Genomic DNA, 20,744 nt, shown 5'->3' on the forward strand with positions numbered 1-20,744 from the left:
TTGAAGATCAACGATATAATTTGTTATTTATAAAAATTAAGATTGAAGATGATTCTCAAGACTATCCATGCTTTTTCAGAATATTTGCAATGTTTGTTGAAATTCTTCTCCTTACTCTACACATCGATATGTTTATGCAATGGTACTTCTCATTGCTCAGCATAAATTTAATAGTTATCAATAAAATAAACATTACAATAGTCACTTTTTTAGGTGTAGCCTTTGATAGGAAAACCCTAATAGGAGACGTTCAAGGTTGGTGAGTCTGAGAGCTTCATCTCCAAAGGCACAGATCTTTAACAGTGACATAAAGCCCTTCATTTTTGATAGCATAAGCTGCAACAACGTATTGAAGTTTTATCGCTTTTGCAAGATAAGTATTGTTGTCAATAATTACCGGCTCAAAAAGTTAAAGCTAAATACAAGCTATTTTTTATGAAAAGGATCAGAATTGCCCTTGTTGATTTCAGTGGCTATTAAATCTTTGTAAATTGAGGCCCTTAGCAAAATCTCAATCGACTCTAAATGTTTGAAAAATATGCGGTTGGAACGCGTCTTGAAATAAATGTATAAAAAAACTTGTTTTAAAGTAAAGCTGTAATAAGAGGCTTTAAATGACTAAATTTCTTTAACAGTACTTTACAAGATTTTAAAAAACCCAAAAATCGTTTCTGGCAAGGCAGCATAAAACGTTGTAAGTGATCTTGTAGATCGATTGTTGAGCAGTGTGGTATGTTCCGTACGCGTACTCTTTTTTATCCCCATAAAGAGTTTTTTTTATCCTCACCACCACCAAAAATTTTCATATTTTTAGCCTCAGTCACACCTCTCCTTTCTCCCACATGTGGGCCTTTAAAAGAACAGCACAATATTTGAAATAATCATAAAGAGTCCAATTGGTGATATTGGGTTTCATTAGTTTTTATTATTATTTAATTTTTATCTTTCAAATACTTGAGATTTTTCATATTATATTTTAAAATGGATAAATCACTTGACGAAATCATTTCTGACAGAGTACGTGAATTTGACTGAAATTATTTCGCATGTCTTTAGCTAACCAGAGAACTTTTTTCTTCTAGTACCAAAGTTCACGGGGCAGATATCGTGGAAATAACAGACGAGGCAACTACGGCCGACACGTTCGAGGAGGAGGAATCTCAAAAGTATGTGATTCTGCAAATTAATTTTTTTTTTTTTTTTTTTTTTTTTTTTTTCAAATTCGTTATATTTTACACGTAGGCAGCTTTTTGCAGCCACAACCTTTAAATTTTGAAGAAATTTCCATTCATTATAATCACAAAAACTGTTAACTGACATTTGAATTTTTTTTTTTAATTTTGATTTGTTTTAGAGACCTTACAATTCTCGTTCAAATTTTAGAGAGAATGGCCCGTATCAAAGACCGCATCCGTATGTGATTATTCGTTTCAAAAAAATACAAACTCTAACCCTTATTGAACAGACATCCAGATCTTGCAAATACAATTAAAATCAGTAACTTACATTATGAGCTTTCTGAAGATGATATTTATGTATGTAAAATATGTTTTACTGACATGTGAAAATAATAGTAACTAATTTGTTTCTAGGAACTATTAACAAGAGTAGGCTCTGTTCGAAAAGTGAACTTGCAATACGACCGCTCTGGCCGATCTGATGGTGTTGCTTACGCAAATTTTCAATATGCTACAGATGCTGAAGAGGCAGTTCGCCAATTTGACGGGAAAAAGGCAGCAGGTATTGAAATTTCAGTCAAACTGCTTGACGAAAGCTCTCAATTGAGAAACAGACTTTCATTTAATAATAACGATAATCAAGATAACAATCGTGATCTTATTGGCGATTCTTTTGATAATTCTAATGAAAATAATGATTTTGAGAGAACAAATCAAGACGGTTCTGGTAGTACATTTCGACAATATAACAGATATAATATTCGGGGTGGATATAATAATGGGCACAGAAAACCCCATGGTTACAACCCTAGATACGATGGAGGCCGTGGAGGGAAAAGGTTTACTGCTGGAGCTAACTCAATAAGACAGCCTCGCAAAACTTTAGAAGAGCTTGACAATGAGCTGGATAGTTACATGAATGGCGGCGCTGATGATATTAAGATTGAACCCCCTGCCGTTGATAATAGTGCTGATGCTATCAATCTTAAGACGGAAAGTAATTAATCTACTACATATTAATAATAAAAAGAATATTCTTTTTTATGTATACTTGTCTGTTGGATTTCAACCGTACTTTTAAATTAATTAATTCTAACTTATAATTTAATTTTTTGCATGGGCTTTAGAAAGTCATGTTCAAATCAATTGCTTGATGTCGCTCAAAACAACCGTTAATCTTTCCTCATCAACCGGTAGGTCTTTAAACCTCTCTAAAGCCTCAGCTACCATAGATTTTCCAGCAGAACCACAATCAACGAGCAATGTTCCAGTAGCCAATAATAATCGGTAACGAGACTCGGAATCAATCAGTACTGGAAACAATTCAACACAAACCTTAAGAAGAGCGTTGGATGACATAACAGATCCCCCGTGCTTCCAACTCAGAACAGCATAATTGTATATTAATGATGAAATTGCGAGATTTCGCGGCTCTGGCTTGGGGTCTGGCAAGGCACCCAACTCTTTGACAATATCAAAAATATTGTCACGGGTGCTGGGACTTTCAATCAATTTAGTAGCATTGGTGTTTGGACTAGAAAAAAGATTCACTAACCCACGAAGAGCAAGAAGGCAGTGCTTTGGGGCATCTACATCAAGTGAAGAAAGTAAACTTTGCAAAAGCACAACAGGCGGAAATGTACGCAAAGAAGGGATAATAATGCGTAACACATCTAGCAATGGCAGGATATCAGCTGGTACCCATGATTGTAATCCTTTAGTAACGATTTTGAAAATTGATGAAGAAGATTCTTCAGAAAGAAGATTTGGAGCTAAATTTTGCTCAATAAAAGAAATTTCAGCTTCAGTGAGTTGCTTGTCCACCTTTTGTTTTGAATTGTTGGTTTTGATAGCCTTTATGATAGGTGCCGCTTTGAATGAAGATAACTGAACAAATGATTTGACTGGAATAACTACAAGATTTTTTTCATTTGTAGCTGTGGATGTAGGTGAAGATTTAGAGGCAGATTTAGAATATGATTGCTGTGAAGCGTGTTGGTTTGATGAAGTGGAATTTTCTATTCCTGGAACGTATCGTGTACCGTAAGGATCTTGAGCTGGTGCCTGGTTAGTTAAATCGACGCCTTCTGTGTTTTTAATTAAGAAATTCGCCACGTTGTCTAAATAGGACATTGGGAGCTCATTTTGCTCGAGAAACCTTCTAGCGGCATCATAAGGGTTTTCAGTGACATTGTAGGGAAGCTTAAGAGCAGGTTCACCATCTTTAATATCGACATCGAAAACATAGTCATATTCAACGCCATTGTACAATTTCTTGGATGTAGAACCGGCAGACCCAACAACTTCTCCAATTTTAATCCATTCATTTGCACTCCATTGATATGCCTCGACGGTATTAATTTCCGTACGAATCATTTTTACTTCGCCTTCATTTTTACCAGGATTTAAAAGACCTTCTTTCCCTTCTAATTTTTCTTTATTAACAGAACCGACTTGATCTTTTCCAATTCCAGATGAAGCAACAAGATCTTGGAAATGCTTAATTTCATCATCTGGAGCATATCTTGATGGTTCTCGCGTAAAGATACGGATAGTGCCATCGCTTCCACCTACTGCTATGTCACCATTCTCTGAGTTGACAGCTACTGACCAAGCAGAAACATAAGGGAGGGTGACAACCTGGACGGTTTCCCCGTTTCTCCAAACACGGAAAGATCTATCTTCGCCACTACTGACAATCTCTCCAGTAGCAGGAATAGTTGCAATAGAATAAATAAAACTAGTATGTCCATAGAGCTCTTCAAGTGGAATATTTGAATTAATATCCCAGATTCTAATTGAAGCGTCATTACTGCAAGATGCAAAAGAAGTACTTGTAATAATAGTAAGACCTCTTACGGCATCAGTATGACCCTTAAAAACCTTCTTGGCTTTCCCATTTTCCCATAATCGGATAGTCTTGTCAGCAGAGCCGGTCAAAACTAGTGATTCTGAAAGTATCTTTACAGCCCAAACAGCTTGTGAATGTCCTTCAAGAGTATAAAGCAACTTCCCGTCTTTCCATACACGAGCAGTTTGATCCCAGCTTCCACTCACGACTAGCCCATAGTTAGAATCTAAAGCACAGACATTAGAAGAGTGGCCCAAAAGATAATAAAATGGTTCAAGGATTTCTTCATTGGAATCATCGGGAAAAGGTTCGACAGGAATACATGCGTAAATTGAAGAAGACTGATCACCTGCAATAGCGAGAGCTAAGTTATAGTGGCAAAAATAAAAGTCAATGCCAAAAAGTTAGACAAGAAAGAATAATATGCAAAATAAAAAATTTCAAATTATAGGATACATACGTGTTTCTTTATCATTAAGCCATGTTACTGAGTTTACATAAACAGAGCCTGTATGAAGTTGTTTAAAACTCCAAGTTCCTGATTGATTGGAGCGATTCCAGAGTTTAACAGAGCCATCCCGCGAGGCAGAAACAATTGTGGATGAATTAGGGAAAGAAACAGCTTTAACATCACTTTCATGACCCAAAAGAGTTGAAGAAAGTGTGTATCTTGGAATGGAATCGTTTGCCATTTTAGTTATTGTTATTGTTATATATTTGTCAGTGAATGTTTTATTAATTGAAAAATCTAAAGGTGTAAGGAACAGTTATCGCCACTTAATGCTAAGAAAAATACAGATATGTTGCTAGTGGGATAGTTACCCTCCTCTAACACATAAACTTATAAGCTTACATAAGTTTCATTAAACGATCTTTAATTTTTCTCATGTAATTGTGCTTATCGTAGATTAAACTATGAAAATTTCAGCAATGTTTATCAAAGAAGTTATCAAAGAAGTTATCAAAAGTTTTTTTTTTCAAGTAAATATAATTTGGCAGTCTTTTGTTGGTAATTATAAAGTATTCGTTATTATTTATTTTATTCAAGCTTCTGTAAATATTTGTTTAAAAGTTTAATAATTTCATTAATAGTATTAACAAATAATTGATTATTATATATTTATAGATATATAGAAATTAATTAATTAATATTCTAATTGTTAAGGTAATATAATGTAAGGGTTTCTAAAATTTCCTTATATTAAAAGTTATATATAATTTTTTCAACTTGAAATAATATAAACAAACAAACCCAAGAGCAGGTAATTACTTGTTTAAGCCGCATGAAATTAACAATACATAAACGTATAAAATTATAAACACAATAAAATGTTACGCGTAACAATAATAATTGGGAGGGTCAAAGAATGTTTTTTTTTTTTTCTGATGATGCAAGTAATATTTAATAAACCTCACAAGAAACATGAAGTTTCAGAACAGGAAAATTCTGGGGTTAATTAAAGAACAAAAATATATAAAAATACAAGACCAGAAATATTTAAATGTTTGTTCTTCTATTTATATGTATAATAATAATAATTATACCTTTATAAGCATGCGTATGCAATAATATCACTTCAAAAGAGATACGCCTCCGAAATAACACAAGACAAGACAAGATAAAAAAAAAAAAAAAAAAAAGCCCAAAACACAAGTAAGGATACCCTAACCCAGTTGTACCCAAAAATAAAAAATAAAAAAAAAATAAATTAATGTTGCCACCACGAAAACTAGGCACAAAGTTTTTAAGAAATTTCTTTCTTTTCCCTGTATTCTATTCTATTCTATTCTATTCACCTGCTGTTTCTTCGTGCTTTCACCAACGCTCATTTCTTTAACCATATTTCACTCCTTTCATAGAAATGGCGCCTTCGCTCTCTGTTGTTGTTGCTGATGGCGCGTACTATTTCAAAGATTCCAGCAAACCTGGTACTTTGAAAATCTCTAATACTGAAATAGATGTTGTTGGTATGCTGCTACTTCCCCCCCCCCTAGTCTTAGTAAACATTATGCAGCCCTAACACCAATTTTATTAGACTCGACTTTTTTCAACACTGTTAAAGGAACGGTTCGAACGATTGTAGCCATTCTTGGAATTATTCGCCTTCGCTTAGGTATGTTGATTATTTTAAATTTGTTTTATTTTTTATTTTTATTTTTATTTTTATTTTTTTTTTTATTCTTAATTTTTTTTTTTTTGAAAAATTATTTTGATATATTCGTGCTTTAAAAGTAAATTGTTAGCTAACATGTCTATAAAATAAAAATAAACAGGACGATACATTGTTGTTGCAACTGAAGCTGAAAGTACAGGCTCTCTTCAAGGCCACCCAGTTTATCGCATTACTTCCTATGACATACTTCCTATTGTACAGTATGCCAATGTCAAGGACCGCTCAGAGGATACCTACTTGAAACTTTTAGCCAATCATTTGGAATCAGCCTCTCTTTACTTTTCCCCTTCTTGGGATCTCACCAACTCGTACCAACGTCAATCTGGCCCCGCAGAACAATTGTGGCAACTTTCCGATGTAAGATTTTTTTGGAATAGATACGCTTCATTGGACCTCATTGATGCTGCGGCCCGTCAGCCTCTTGTAGGTAGTTTTATTACGCCCACTATTTACGGCTATGCTCAATTCAAAGAAACTACTATTCTTGGCCATCCGGTTTCATTTGGTTTAATCACCCGTCGCAGTACATTTCGTGCAGGTACCCGCTATTTCCGCCGTGGCATTGATGATGACGGTAATGTCGCAAACTTTAATGAAACGGAACAAATTATCATGGTTCCTACACAAGGCGACAGCGACACTGAGATGCAGGTCTTCTCATACCTCCAAACTAGAGGTTCTGTCCCTGTTTACTGGGCCGAAGTGAACAACCTCAAATATGCTCCCAAACTTTCTGTTGGCTCCAGTCCATTGGAATCTGCTCGCAAGCACTTTGATCAACAAAAGAAGTTATATGGAAAGAATTACCTTGTTAATCTTGTTAACCAAAAGGGTAGAGAACTTGCTGTTAAAGCTGCCTACGAAAATCTTGTTCATGCACTTAACGACCCTGACCTTGACTACGTTTACTTTGATTTTCATCATGAATGCAGCCGCATGCGTTATGACAGAGTTCAAATTTTAATTGACACCCTTTTGAAGGACGGCATGGACAAACAAGGCTGGTACGAGGCCAAAATTGGACGCGAAAAAAGTAGCGTTAATAGAGTGCAAAAGAGCGTTGTCCGTACTAACTGTATGGACTGCTTGGATCGTACTAATGTCGTTCAAAGCCAGCTTGGTCGTTGGGTGTTGCAAAAACAACTCGAGACTGCTGGATTACTCAAACCTGGTCAAAAGTGGGAATCCGATGCTGCTTTCGAGTACATTTACCGAAACATTTGGGCCGATAATGCTGACGCTGTGTCTACTTCTTACAGTGGCACAGGTGCGCTTAAGACGGATATCACTAGACAAGGAAAGCGCACCAAAATGGGCGCGCTCATGGATTTTAAAAACTCAGTTACTCGCTATGTAAAGAATAACTTTTTGGATGGTGCGCGACAAGACTCTTTTGACTTGTTTTTGGGTAATCATCTTCCATTTGAGACAGTTGATCCCCCCTTTTACGATTCACGTCCCATATCTTACCAGATTGCACCCTATGTTCTCTGGGGCTCGTTGGTTATGGCCGTTGCTGCTACATTTTTCCCCAAGGAAGATGCACCGTGGTATGTCAACCGACTGTTCCAATTCTTTTGGGTTGGAATGGTTGTATACTCAGCCAACTTCATTATTTCTAATGGCCTTCAATATGTGCGCTGGCCTAAGTTGACCAATCCTGGATTTCTCCAGGAGGTCGAAATTGTTAAAAATGGCAAGACTATTGGTTATATCGTGACAGAATCCGATAAGGACGAGTTCAACAGTAAGAACCAGTGATTTATCTTGTGATAAATAATTAGCATTAAGATAATTTCCTTCCCAGATTTGAAATTTCTTAAAAAATTAACCTTTAATTTTTTTATTTTTTTTTTTTTTGAACTAACTAATAATGTGCACAAATTCATATTTCATGGATATTTTTATCCCATTTTCAAACTAATAATACAAAAAAAGTCTAAAATTTACAAAGTAAGAATAAAAGGAAATGGTCAATTTTTCAACTGCTGAAATTGCAAATTCTTTTGTCATATCTACACTATGCTCCTAATCCCTTTTTAATGTCTTTTTACTCTTGCTGTAAGATGAAGATGAAGCCGATCCATCAGAATACACTCCAAGAATAAAAGCCAGACGCATGACAACTAAATCAATTGCCATTTTAATTGAATCTCTTGCCAACTCAACTTTGGAGCCAGCAACCTCGTGCCAGGAAATAGGCACCTCAAGCACTGGTATCAGATTACGCATGGCAATGATGAGAATCTCCACATCAAATATCCAACCTTCGGTATGCATATAAGGAAAAATAGATAGTGCTGCCGATCTAGTAAACATCTTGAATCCGCATTGTGTGTCGCCAATTGTCCGAATTCCAAAAATAAAGACCAAGGCATGTAGACCGTACATCAAGAAGTTACGAATAAACGAACGATTCACTACGGCATCAGTCTTAACCATATGTGCACGAGAACCTATAGCGACAACAGGGTACTGCCATGCTGTATTTTCTGTAGATAACAAATCCGAGGCATTTGTGTTATTTAGTACTTTCTTGCTGATGCTAGTGAGAAGTCTTCGAATGTCGTCGGATTTAGAAGCCCCATCAGCATCAGCAAAAATAGCATACTTTCCCCGGAAATGCATCATACCATGGGCAACTGCGCCACCTTTACCACGATTCTTTTCAAGCTTGACAACTCGCAGAGTTCCAGGAGGAAGGTATAACTTCCCAGAAGTGTGTTGTTCTGCTGCCCACTTGACAGCATATTCTGCTGTTCCATCGGACGATCCATCATCAACAAGTAGGAGTTCCCACTTTGGAGTAGTGCTTTTGGTAGTTGTTTGGGTATTATTTTGATTATCTGTAGTAGTTGGGTAAAGGAGGTTGAGAACGGGAATAGCATCTTCTAGTAGTAAATGAAGTCTTTCTGTTTCATTGTAACAGGGAACAATCAGAGACAATTCAATTATGTCATTTTCCAAGGCTATAGACTTGGACCTTGATTTTTCCAATAACGATGAGAGAATGGAGCTGCTTTTATTTCCAGATTTGAAATTGGCCTTAACCTCAGTTTCAGTCAGGTACTCCCAAGTTTGATGAAGTGGCAAGGGATCAGATACCGAACCGGCTTCGGTATTTGTAATGTATGTATGTTCTGAAGGAAATGCTTTTCTTGGAGTATGTTTGAAAATCTGAACAACTGTGTAGATCTATATTAATTTCGTTAATAATCGAAACTTGAAATTAAGGGGGGGGGGAAGACATTTATATCTGGCTGCTGTGTCTCAAACAATAACTTTCTCAATATCATTTAATAACTTACTAATAAATAAGGCAAGAATACAAATACACCAATACCAATAAAAACCATCAATATGATGCTCCAGGAAGTCGGAGAGGTGTTAGGTCCTGAATAAAGCGGGATGGAGGGACTATCTGCCGCTGAAGAAAAAGAAGCTCCTGGGCTCTCGCTATGATTTAGGTCCATAGCTGTGGATTTGAAAAAAAAATTAGAAAAAAATAAGAAAATTAGAAAAAAATTAGGAAAAAATGAAGCTAAATAAATTCGGATAAATCAAATAAGAATGTAATTTGAATATCTGTTCACCACGACGGAAATGATGGCAGATATTTAGAAACACACGAAATACTTTAAAAACCATAAAAAAAAAAAAAAGGAAAAGTATTAACTTCACAGGAGGAGAGCATTTTTTACGTGGTCTTAGCATGCACACCCTAATTTTAAATTTCTTTTCCCTTAAAATGCAACAACACATAAGTCGCTTATACGAATGTTGCATTTTAGGTTATTCATACTGTTGTCTAGAGGTACGGTTCTTTTGACTGACAAATTCAGTAAGAACAGGGGGCCAAGCTTTTGATCTTCCGTAAACACATGAAAGTTTTATGTTGAAACGAAGACTTCAAATTGAGAACTAGATAAGAAGACAATAATAAAAAGAAAAAAGATTTTATATAACACTGATAAAAGAAAAAAATTAAACTCGTAAGAGCTCTTTAATAAAATCTTTGGTGCTAGATGCCTTCATTAGGGCCTCACCAACCAAAATGGCACTGACCCCCTCTTTGTAGTACTTTCTAACATCGGCATTGCCCGAAATTCCAGAAAGAGCTGCAAGAACTGTACCCTCAGGAACCAGACTAACAAGTGAAGAGGTGGTGTTGAGATCCACAGAAAAGGAATGCAGGTCACGATTGTTGACACCAATAAGCTTGGAACCGATTGCAAGGGCACGCTTCATTTCTGGTGCACTATTGACTTCGACGAGGGGTTCCATACCAAGAGAGACAGAGTAGTCATATAAACGTTGTAATAGAGCATCATCAAGCATCTTTACGATAAGCAGAACTGTATCGGCACCAGCGAGGCGGGCTTCAAGAATTTGATACTCATCAAAAATGAATTCTTTACGCAAGACAGCAGGTCTGTTGGGTACAGAGTCAATGACCTTACGAACGTCTCGGAGGTCATCAATGTCGCCCTTGAACCAATGAGGTTCTGTGAGAATAGAGATGGCACTTGCACCAGCCTCAGCGTAAATAAGAGCTTGAGAAGCAGCATGAGCTTGTAAATCAATAGGACCCTTTGACGGAGATGCACGTTTGATCTCTGCCATAAGAGCTGGGGTAGACTGCTTCAAGCGAGCAACAACATCTTTGATCTGTGGAGGTGCCAGACCCAGAGCATAAGATTTTTTGAGATCCTCAAATGATTTTCCAGGAGTCGACTTAAGCTTTTCAACATCTTTCTTTCGTTGATCAAAAATTTGATCAAGAATGCTTTTTGATTTTGTGCTAGTAAGAGTAGAGTTTAAACCGCTGGCAGCAGCGGTGCTCGAGGAGGTATGATTTTTGCTCTTGAACTCAGCATCCTTTTCCCAAGTACCACCTTGGATGTTTAAAAAGTTTCGAACCATGAGATGACCTTCTTCAGTTAAAATAGACTCAGGATGGAATTGTACACCTTCCACTGTATACTTTTTGTGTCGTACACCCATAATCACACCACTATCGGTGCGGGCAGTGACCTCAAGATCCTCGGGTAATGTGGGCTGAGTACCAGCAAGAGAGTGGTATCTGGTAACAGAAATATCCTGGGATACACCGTCAAAAATGCCTTTGGCATCGTGCTTGACAGTCGAAGTTTTACCATGGACAATCTCTCCGGCATACTCGACTGAGCCACCAAAAACAGAGTAAATGCACTGTTGACCCATACAAACACCAATAACAGGAATTTTTCCAGCAAAGTGCTCAATACATTGACGAGAAATACCAGAGTCATGCAAAGGATGGCCGGGACCTGGAGAAATGACAATGCGGTCGGGATTCAGAGCTTCAATCTCAGGAATAGTGATCTTATCATTGCGATAAACTTGAACCTGAGCACCTTCCTGACATAAGTATTCGTAAAGATTCCAAGTAAAAGAATCATAGTTGTCGATCATCAACACATTTGGTTTTGTAGTAGTCATTTTGCAGGTTGTCAAGAAAATAGAAAGTAGAGAATGAAATGCGGATGTGATATTTAAACCTGTATTAAGAAATGGAAAGATCGATTTATAAAGTGCCGCAGCTTTGTTGATTCATATAATTTGAGAAGGTGGAGAAACTTGGATGTAAATCTTTTTTTTCTATATTAAGATCTTTTTTTCCAATAAATCAAAGCTTGAAAGTTCCAGTTTTTTAGGTGACTCTTCGTCTGGAAATTTTTTAAGTTGTGGAGTCCAGTGATATACAGGGTATAGGGTTTCATGATGAAAAAAAAAAAAAAGCAAAACGCCACCAGAACGCGTAGAACGCGTCTCCTAGCAATATTGTTTGTTTATTTGCCATTAGTCGATCAACATAAAAGTGTTTTTTTTACTTTGTACATACTAAACCTTTTTTATTCAGACAATTGAATTTAATATCACTATAATAATGTCCTCTTCCGAAAATACTCCTCGAATTACAGCGGCTACTCGTCAGGCTTTTAAGCTGAGTACAGTAAGAATTGTCGGCAAGCTAGAAAATGTCATCAGTTCTAATAAAGGTCAGTTTGAAGCTGACGGATTGTTTCAAGGAACATTACCTGATTTAGATGTAAGTTTTTATATATCTAATACCAATAACTTCATGGCAACTTTATTTACTAACAATTTGAAGCGAGTTAACTGGAGAGTTGGATCATGTTATGAGCTGATAGGGCAAGTGCAGAATGATTTAGAAATTAAGGTGCTGTCAGCTATCGACATGGGGACCAACCCTGCAATCATACCGATTTTTAATGAACTAGCAGCAGTGTCGCACAGGTTTCCTGAAGTATTTCAAGATTAAAAGTCTTTTTATTGATTTTATTTAGTTTATTTAGTTTATTACGAATTAGTATAGTTTAATGACATGTTACGAAAAACAAAGATACATTTAAGAATAATTTTAAACCGTTATTTTATTATCATTTATCGTCATAAGAATTATAGGATTTTTTTGACAGCTCGGTTCATTGCATCATTACCTATAATTGCGGCAGTCAAATTTGCAGCCGCTGTAGTCGTTATTAATCCATCACTTTCATAAAATTCTTCTTGGCCAGATTCTTCAGGAAGAACTTTTGATTGAACAATATGGTCTTTAGGAATACTGCGACCAGCGCCATTGCCATTACCACTGCTGCTACTGCCATTACTTGGTTCATTCTCATAGGTAGCCGTACTATTACTAACATTACTGTCCCCTTCGACAAAATCTTGAGGCAAATCAAAGCTGCTGGTAATAACTTTTTGAAGCGATCCCATCTTAAGAACACGAGAAAGTTGATCTGTTTTCAAGAAAGCAGAAGTAAGTTGTGTTGCATGGGTCGTCATATCTAGGTCACTGTGGCCAAGGTAAACAACTTCTTCGCCAGTCATGGTGGAGATTTGACCTACAGCTTTAACTTCTTTGAGCTGTTTGCGCAGCACTTCTTCTGGAGACGATGTCATAATATATTTTATTTTTTAAAAAAATAGTATATAAATGTGATTTTATGTTGCAGTAGATATTCCGAAGTAATCATCACCACTGACACCAACGATAGACTATAATGGGTGGCTGAGGCAACAAGTTTTCTAAAAATCATTTAAACATACTACAAATAAAAATAAATCATGTGACATTTTATTTACCCGGTAAACATGTAAAGTTACCAGTTTTTGAATAGCTTACCGATATTTGCATGATTACAATTACCAAATCCTGATTTGCATTTCAGATTTTAAAAAAGCATCAGCCAATATTCCACAAACTGAACCATTGTTAAATCTTCTATAAAAGGACTTGAACTGCATTCTGGCATAAATATAAACATTTCGTTTGGGATAACAGCGGAAACTAAACTAATTAGTTGTAGTAATACCAGGTGATGATGCTTTGTACCGAGATACAAAAAAGTGGTCTTTGAGATTTTTTTGTCTACGCCTACTTTTTTCCTGGTTTTCCCCTTTCTAAATTTTTTTTTAATAATCTCAAACACCGAATTCTTCTTTTTCTTATTTTTTTTATTTTATATTTCTTTGAAACTCAAATTTAAGAAATCAATTTGCCAAACTGAAGTTTTTGTTTTCTTTCACTGCAAATTTTATAATTAGTTTGATATCACCTCCCTTCGATAGCCTATCTAGCCCCTTAAGTGCTACTTTCGGCCCACAAGCGCATTCCGTCTAACCTATTCCCGGTCACTCCACTTAAATCCCGACAGGTGGTCTGAACATTTCTTGTTTCTTAACCACTTCCAGCAATAAATTCTCTACAAATGTCGTCTCCGACAGTATCTTATATGGCCGACCTATATCGTCTGATGGCGCGGCATGAACATGCTCATCTTGATGAGGGCCAACATGCCACTGCAGATCCGCTCGATGCTATTATGTGGATTCATATTTTCCTCATGATGTTTACTTTCGGTATTCTTTTCCCAGTAGGCCTTGTTCTTGGTCTTACTCGTAATCGCTGGCATGTTCCTGTCCAGACCTTAGGAGGTATCTTAACTATTGTAGGTATTATTCTTGGTCATTCTCATAAAGGTCGCCAATTCGAGAGCAATAATATTCACGCCAAATTTTCTTCCTGGATTCTTATCGCAGCATTTGCGCAAGTAATTTTTGGAATATATCTCAAACTCCATCTCACTCGTGGTATCCTCGGTCGCATCAGATCAGTTATTGTTAAAATCCATTACACCATTGCAATCATTCTCCCAATCTTTTCTTGGATTCAAATCTGTTTTGGTGTGATTGTTATTCAAGACTTTTGCCATGCCGACCATCTTGGACAGTGCTTGGCTCATGGAATTATGGGCTCATCTTTCATTGCTTATGGCTACATTTTAACCATCATGCTTTATTTTGGTGATCGAGCCCTCTCAAACAGAAACAAAAGCCAAGAGTTTTATGACAGTTTAATTATCACTCTCTGGGGTATTGTAAACACCTTCACCGAGCATCGCTGGGGACAGAACTGGAGTCACGGAGATTATCAACATACCTCCATGGGTATTATTTGGTGGTGTGCTGGAATGGTAGGCATTGCTCTTTCTAAGAATTGGAAGACTGGTGAACCAAAACGTACTTTTATTCCCGCTCTCGTGCTTATTTTTACTGGCTGGGCCATGAGTGAGCACGCCCAGCATCTAATGATTTCTACCAAAGTTCATGCCTTTTTTGGATACGCTCTCATGGGTGCTGGATTTTGCCGTATCATTGAAATCTCGTTTCTTCTTAAGGACAAGCCTTCAGACTCGAAATCCATTAAGGCATTCCAATACCTGCCACCTTTTCTTCTTGTCGAATCAGGAATTTGCTTTTGCGGTGCTAATGAGGAGCAACTGGCTCTTCTTAATGAAATAGGTATTGATCACTCTTCATATCTTCTTGTTTTGTCTTCATGTGCCTTTCTCATTTTCTTTTTGATCCTTTGTTTGATTATTCTTTATGTCAAGCTAGCTCAAGATGGTGACACTGCAACAAACTCCCCATCATTTGGCGAAGGTTACTCTAATTCCTGGAAGGTTGTCCCCTCATCCGATCCAAATGCAAATATTGAAATGGATTCTCTTTTTGATTCAGAAGCTTCAAATTCAAACACCATAACAGGAAACAATGAAAATCATTCATCATCGATGCCTTTAACAAGCGCTCCTGTTCGAAATGACTCTAACGTTGTATTGGATTACGATTACGATGATGACGTCGAAAGTTTACGAAATATTAATTAAAATTCTCTGGCTACATTTAATACAAAATACACATTTTCATGTGTTATTTTTAACTATTCTGAACGTGTATTATTTAATTAGTCTTGTATAAAATAAAATCATAATATTGTTGGAATGGAACTTGAAAACTTCATGCTGTATATAATTAAAGCCTTATAAGGTTTTAAATCGAAGCTGTTTCGGTCTGAGCATGTCTACCATTGTGAATTGTATGGAATTTCTGTTGACAAAGACTTCAACGAAGTCAGAGACATCTTAATCAAGTATCTGGCTTCCTCTACCTCAACAGAAGGATAGCACAGATGCTGATGTTATATAATTCTATACCCCTTGAATAAAAACAAACAAACTCTACCTCAACACATTAAACCTAGGAGTGCGTCCATGCTCCCTTAAAAAATCAATGCCATTTTATGCTACTCAGGGCACGAAATGGAACATTTTTATGAACGGTGAAAATACTCAAATATTATTATAGAAATATACAAACAAATAAACTAACTAACTGACTTTTAAATATTTTTTTTTATTTTTATTTTTTTTCTGTTTAACTCCAAAGACTTTCGTAAAGTGGTTTCTGCTTGCCTAAAACAAGTCGGTCACCAATATACTTTTCTTCTTCAAATTGAATCTCAGTAGGATAAACCAAATTAAATGAACCGGTACCAAGAGACATAGATTGGCCCAAAATGATGCACTCAGATACACCTTCAATCTTATCTGTTTTCATGTAAAATCCTGCATCGAATAAGTGATCAGTTGTCTTCTCAAACGATGCTAACTGCAACACACTATCCCTCATCTTGCTAAGACCAAATCGGGTAATACCAAGAACCTCGCCCTTAAATGTCATCATATCACCCAAGAGCTGGATATGACGAGGATCCACGGACATACCGTGACTACCCATGGTATAATTAATTTCATCAACAATACTGGTTCTAGCAGCTTCAATACCCAAAACCTGGTACATCTCTAACACGTGGTTAGTAACTGTCCTTTTACCAATAACACCATCAACAGTCATAACATGCTTCAAGCCATAGCCTTCAACAAGAAGTTCGGTTTTGTTATCTTTTTCGCGAATATTAATGACGGCACGAGAAATCTCAGGATATCCCTTAACAGCAACATCAGGGAGTGCCCGGCGTAATAATTGCGCACGGAAAAATGTTTCACTGTCAGTGCCAATCATAGAAGTACTAGAAGCAACAGTCCAGGCTAATGCTTTGGCCTTGGCAGCAGCGCTAGTAGTAGAAATATCACGAATAGCGACATTGATAACATCAGGGCCATTAGAGGTGACATCAGCAGAAGTCAGCTTAAGTTTAGGTGCCTTGGCAATCGCCTTGCAAATATCATCAATTGAAAGTTCTAACTGTAGTCGTTCAATCGTCTTCCAATCAATTTTGACTCGGATGTAGGCTCGATGAGATTCATAGACATCATCAATATATCTGATAACGTCTGATAAATATGTCTTTTCAATACGACCTTTCACAACACGTGCAGCACGCTCGTCTTCATCATTGACAAGGTATGCGGTAATGATAGGAGTACTAATGACCTTCGCGGCGTTAATAATTTCTTTAATACGAGGAACACCAAGGGTAACGTTCATCGAAGCAACACCAGCAAAGTGGAAAGTCTTCAAAGTCATCTGAGTACCAGGCTCACCAATAGATTGAGCGCCAATAGCCCCAACTGCAGTACCTGGCTCGACTTTAGAGCGTTCGTATCGTTTAAGGCACTGTCCAAGAAATTCGCGAACACATTTTTCAGAAATCTTGCAGAGTTGATCAACAGTCTTCGTTTTATGAGACTCAACAAATTCATCAAAATCTATGTTGGCATATTCACCAAATGGAGCATTCAACAATGGCTGCATATTGCGACGTTTGCGAACCTCACTTAGTTCTTTGGCTTTAGATTTGATATAATCAAGGACAGAGTCGTAAAACTCTCGCTGAGGATCATATTCATCCGTGTAATTAAGATTATCCTCATCTTTAGTTCCTGAGACCAGTCGTCCCAAATTATCTCTTCTAGCAAGGTGCTTTTTAAGAGGTGTAATGATAGATGTAGCAAGTTCCACAACTTGGTAAGGAAGTAATCCAGGATCTGCAAGATTAAATGTAACATTATTGCAATGCATCCAAGTACGAGCAAAGTTTACTGGTTTAGCATCACCTTCCATTTCGAATGGATCAAGACCATCACCACCATATTGGAATTGAATGATGCTGTTGCTCGATGTTCTCACAGTAGAATCGTATTTGCAAGATAGATCCTCAAGTGACTTCATAAGACGACGAGACATGTAACCAGTCTCAGCAGTTTTAACTGCGGTATCAACCAAACCTTCTCTACCAGAAATAGCGTGGAACAAAAATTCAGGAGGATTGAGACCTGAAAAGAAAGAGTTTCTAACGAAACCTTTAGAAGGAGGAGTTTTAGAAAATTTGGGGAAATGTGGTAATGTACGGTCTTGAAAACCATTGGGAACACGAGAACCTGCAATAATCTGCTGTCCGACAGCAGCAACCATTTGAGAGACATTCACAGTAGAACCTTTAGAACCACATGAAGCCATGATAAGGGGAGCATTTGATTTCTCCAGTTCATTAATGCATACATCACCAACTTCTTCACGAACCTTAGACAAGATACCACCAATCTTAGCCTCCAAAGTCTGCTCTTCGTTACAACCAGGCTGAGTTTCCAGCTTACCTTCTTTAAGCAATTCAATAAGATCATCACACTTCTTGTAAGCAATCTCAATAAGTCTATCCTTTTCCTTATTAAGCTCTTTACCTGGTGTAACATCATTAATACCAATTGAGAAACCCCTGTTACCCAGATATCTGGCACAAAGTTTTGCCATGCGGTTCATAGCACCAACAGCTTCATCGGGGCCATAGTCACGAAGGATGGTGTAAAAGACCTGCGCCTTTTTACCATCACCAAGGGTACTCTTGTCCATATGACCAGCGAGAACTTGACTTCCTCGAATGACAAGATAGCCATCATTGGGCGACATTTCGTTGGGCTGACCCTTTGCAGGTGGCACAAAGGTTTTATTCTTAGCATCCAAATTAATGATAACGTTTGATTCCTTGTTGGGTCTAATAAGCAAGCTAAATAATTGTTTGCCGGTCCAAAGCTTAACTGGTTTCACAATAGCTGGCGGAGGAATATCGAAATGAATATCTGCATCAGACATCATAGCACACATTTCTGTAAAAGAGGCCCGATCAAAGAATGAGTCCTTTTTCGATATAAGATAAGACGCTGTAATGAAATCCTGGGTCGCAGCAATAATTGGTTCACCACTTTTGGGAGTAATCAAATTGTATTTGACTCCCATAAGGTTAAGTGCTTCAGTACGAGCTTCTTCAGTTTGAGGAACATGCAAATTCATTTCATCACCATCAAAATCGGCACCAAATGGTGTACAAGTACATTCATTAAGTCTGAATGTTCTCCAAGGCTTGATCTTAGCTTTGTGCGCCAAAATAGAAAGTCTGTGGAGGGATGGTTGACGATTGAACAATACAACATCATCATCTTCAAGATGGCGTTCGACTACATCGCCAATCGCCAAATTCGCAGCAATATCGGCGAGACGACCATATCGCAAACTTCTTTTCATTTCTTCATTCTTTTTGATGACATAATTAGCTCCTGGATAATTTAGAGAGCCGTTAGTAACAAGAGCGCGCATTTTATCCATATTGTACTCTGTAACACGTTCGGGGTATGTTAGAATCTTGGCCACCCGATCAGGGACTGCTACTTGACCAATATTCAAATTAGGATCAGGTGAAATGACAGTACGACCAGAAAAGTCAACACGTTTGCCGCACAAGTTACCTCTAAAACGACCTTGTTTACCCTTGAGACGTTGGCAGAGTCCACGCACGCTCTTTACTTGCATGCCAGGCCAAGAGGGCATATCTCCGTTAATGTAAAGAGCAATGGAGTATTGTAAATAGTCCCAGTGGCGCATTAGATTTCCGACTGTCATTCCTGAATCCAAGCCTGCACGAATGATTGAATTTGTGAATGCAATTTCGGCAAGCTGGGTTGTTAGATCATCTTCATTACTGGCACCATCCTGTTGAACAGAAGGTCTAATGCAAACTGGTGGTGCGGGAACGTAACGCCATAAAAACATTTCAGGTCTACCCTTGGTGGAGTCCATTCCAAGAAGCTCACAATCCGCAGGTGAAATCTTCTCAAATAAATGAAGTACCTTAAGAGGATTAAGATCGTCCATTGCACGCTTTGCATATTTGTCAACTTCTGGGCTGACCTTCTTGACTTCGTCAAAAGAAGCCTCAAAGTCTGATTTTTCTTCTGATCCTTTTTTTGAGACCCAACGAAATTTATCGTGAATCATGCGCAATGCACCAACCTTTTTTACAACGCCATTTATTGAATTACACTTGAGACATCTTCGTTGTTTTTTTGATTGTTCAATGACCTTTTTTAAAATCTGCATACGCCGCAAGTTGTCAATGCCGGGGCGACGTAGTTCATTTAAATACTTACGACGAGTAGGTTCATCTATGAGAATGGCGGAGCAATCCTGTTAAATGTTAGATAAATATCGTATGACCCAACAAATCAAAGATAGACTTACTTTACAAATTGACTGAAGAATCGATATAACTGATTTGAAATAGCCCACATGAAAACAGGGAAGAGCAAGTTTGATCAAACCAAAATGGCCTTGACAGTTAGCAAGTTTTCCATGGCAAGTAGTGCATTCTTGAAAGTTGCTTGAAACACCAAGTCTTGCATCAAGGGGACCATGTTCATGAGGTGTTCTGCCTTTGGAGATATCGTAAAGATTACGGGAAGAGACTTCGATTTCAGACTGTTTAAGAATATCTTGAGGACTCAGTGCACAAAACTCTAAGCCGGCGATTCGACGTGGAGGATCGTTAATAACTACTTCTTTCATTTTGCTGAAAAAAGATTGTTATCGAGTAGATCTCTTTATAAGAACGTCAAGACTTGGATGGCAAGTTTTAATTTTTTTTAAAAAAAAACGTGTTTCGTGAAAACCAAGTTAAAGAAAAAAAAAATTGGAACAAGGGTTTACGAATATTAAAAAAAATTTTGGAAGGTTAGGGTTTGTGGTTTATATTTTTTTTTTTTTTTTTTTTTTTTTTTTTTTGTGATTAAAGGTTGTTAGTGGGTGAAAAATTAACTCTGGGTCATGCTCAAACCTTCCGTCTTTTTGTCTAGAAAGAAATTCTGTCTCTATTCTTTTTTACCTTTTTGTTATTTGTTC

At 37.3% G+C, this 20,744-nt stretch overlaps 9 protein-coding genes across 9 annotated transcripts; 4 read left to right on the top strand and 5 right to left on the bottom strand.

Moving 5' to 3' along the window:
- Positions 1-981: 981 nt before the first annotated feature.
- SAPINGB_P003588 (uncharacterized protein) lies at positions 982-2,183 on the top strand (the record flags this gene model as incomplete). The annotated part of the gene is made up of 5 exons (XM_031998305.1): positions 982-1,017; positions 1,083-1,166; positions 1,355-1,413; positions 1,466-1,535; positions 1,593-2,183. 5 exons carry the CDS (start codon positions 982-984, stop codon positions 2,181-2,183), a joined length of 840 nt encoding a protein of 279 aa, XP_031854196.1.
- Positions 2,184-2,315: 132 nt separating this feature from the next.
- Positions 2,316-4,721, bottom strand: SAPINGB_P003589 (uncharacterized protein; the record flags this gene model as incomplete). Its single annotated transcript, XM_031998306.1, has 2 exons — positions 2,316-4,393; positions 4,490-4,721. The coding sequence occupies 2 exons, from the start codon at positions 4,719-4,721 to the stop codon at positions 2,316-2,318; spliced, it is 2,310 nt and encodes a 769-aa protein (XP_031854197.1).
- A 1,170-nt stretch (positions 4,722-5,891) lies between these two features.
- SAPINGB_P003590 (uncharacterized protein) lies at positions 5,892-7,964 on the top strand (the record flags this gene model as incomplete). Its single annotated transcript, XM_031998307.1, has 3 exons — positions 5,892-5,997; positions 6,066-6,143; positions 6,304-7,964. The coding sequence occupies 3 exons, from the start codon at positions 5,892-5,894 to the stop codon at positions 7,962-7,964; spliced, it is 1,845 nt and encodes a 614-aa protein (XP_031854198.1).
- A 267-nt stretch (positions 7,965-8,231) lies between these two features.
- Positions 8,232-9,676, bottom strand: SAPINGB_P003591 (uncharacterized protein; the record flags this gene model as incomplete). Its single annotated transcript, XM_031998308.1, has 2 exons — positions 8,232-9,398; positions 9,512-9,676. The coding sequence occupies 2 exons, from the start codon at positions 9,674-9,676 to the stop codon at positions 8,232-8,234; spliced, it is 1,332 nt and encodes a 443-aa protein (XP_031854199.1).
- Positions 9,677-10,187: 511 nt separating this feature from the next.
- SAPINGB_P003592 (uncharacterized protein) lies at positions 10,188-11,684 on the bottom strand (the record flags this gene model as incomplete). The annotated part of the gene is made up of 1 exon (XM_031998309.1): positions 10,188-11,684. The coding sequence occupies one exon, from the start codon at positions 11,682-11,684 to the stop codon at positions 10,188-10,190; it is 1,497 nt and encodes a 498-aa protein (XP_031854200.1).
- Positions 11,685-12,132: 448 nt separating this feature from the next.
- Positions 12,133-12,528, top strand: SAPINGB_P003593 (uncharacterized protein; the record flags this gene model as incomplete). Its single annotated transcript, XM_031998310.1, has 2 exons — positions 12,133-12,294; positions 12,358-12,528. 2 exons carry the CDS (start codon positions 12,133-12,135, stop codon positions 12,526-12,528), a joined length of 333 nt encoding a protein of 110 aa, XP_031854201.1.
- Positions 12,529-12,665: 137 nt separating this feature from the next.
- Positions 12,666-13,172, bottom strand: SAPINGB_P003594 (uncharacterized protein; the record flags this gene model as incomplete). Its single annotated transcript, XM_031998311.1, has 1 exon — positions 12,666-13,172. The coding sequence occupies one exon, from the start codon at positions 13,170-13,172 to the stop codon at positions 12,666-12,668; it is 507 nt and encodes a 168-aa protein (XP_031854202.1).
- Positions 13,173-13,981: 809 nt separating this feature from the next.
- SAPINGB_P003595 (uncharacterized protein) lies at positions 13,982-15,442 on the top strand (the record flags this gene model as incomplete). The annotated part of the gene is made up of 1 exon (XM_031998312.1): positions 13,982-15,442. The coding sequence occupies one exon, from the start codon at positions 13,982-13,984 to the stop codon at positions 15,440-15,442; it is 1,461 nt and encodes a 486-aa protein (XP_031854203.1).
- A 547-nt stretch (positions 15,443-15,989) lies between these two features.
- On the bottom strand, positions 15,990-20,411 carry SAPINGB_P003596 (uncharacterized protein; the record flags this gene model as incomplete). Its single annotated transcript, XM_031998313.1, has 2 exons — positions 15,990-20,033; positions 20,088-20,411. 2 exons carry the CDS (start codon positions 20,409-20,411, stop codon positions 15,990-15,992), a joined length of 4,368 nt encoding a protein of 1,455 aa, XP_031854204.1.
- Between the last annotated feature and the right edge of the window lie 333 nt (positions 20,412-20,744).

Source organism: Magnusiomyces paraingens (genome assembly GCF_902498895.1).
Source record: "Magnusiomyces paraingens strain CBS 517.90 genome assembly, contig: contig3, whole genome shotgun sequence".
NCBI classification, from domain to species: domain Eukaryota; kingdom Fungi; phylum Ascomycota; class Dipodascomycetes; order Dipodascales; family Dipodascaceae; genus Magnusiomyces; species Magnusiomyces paraingens.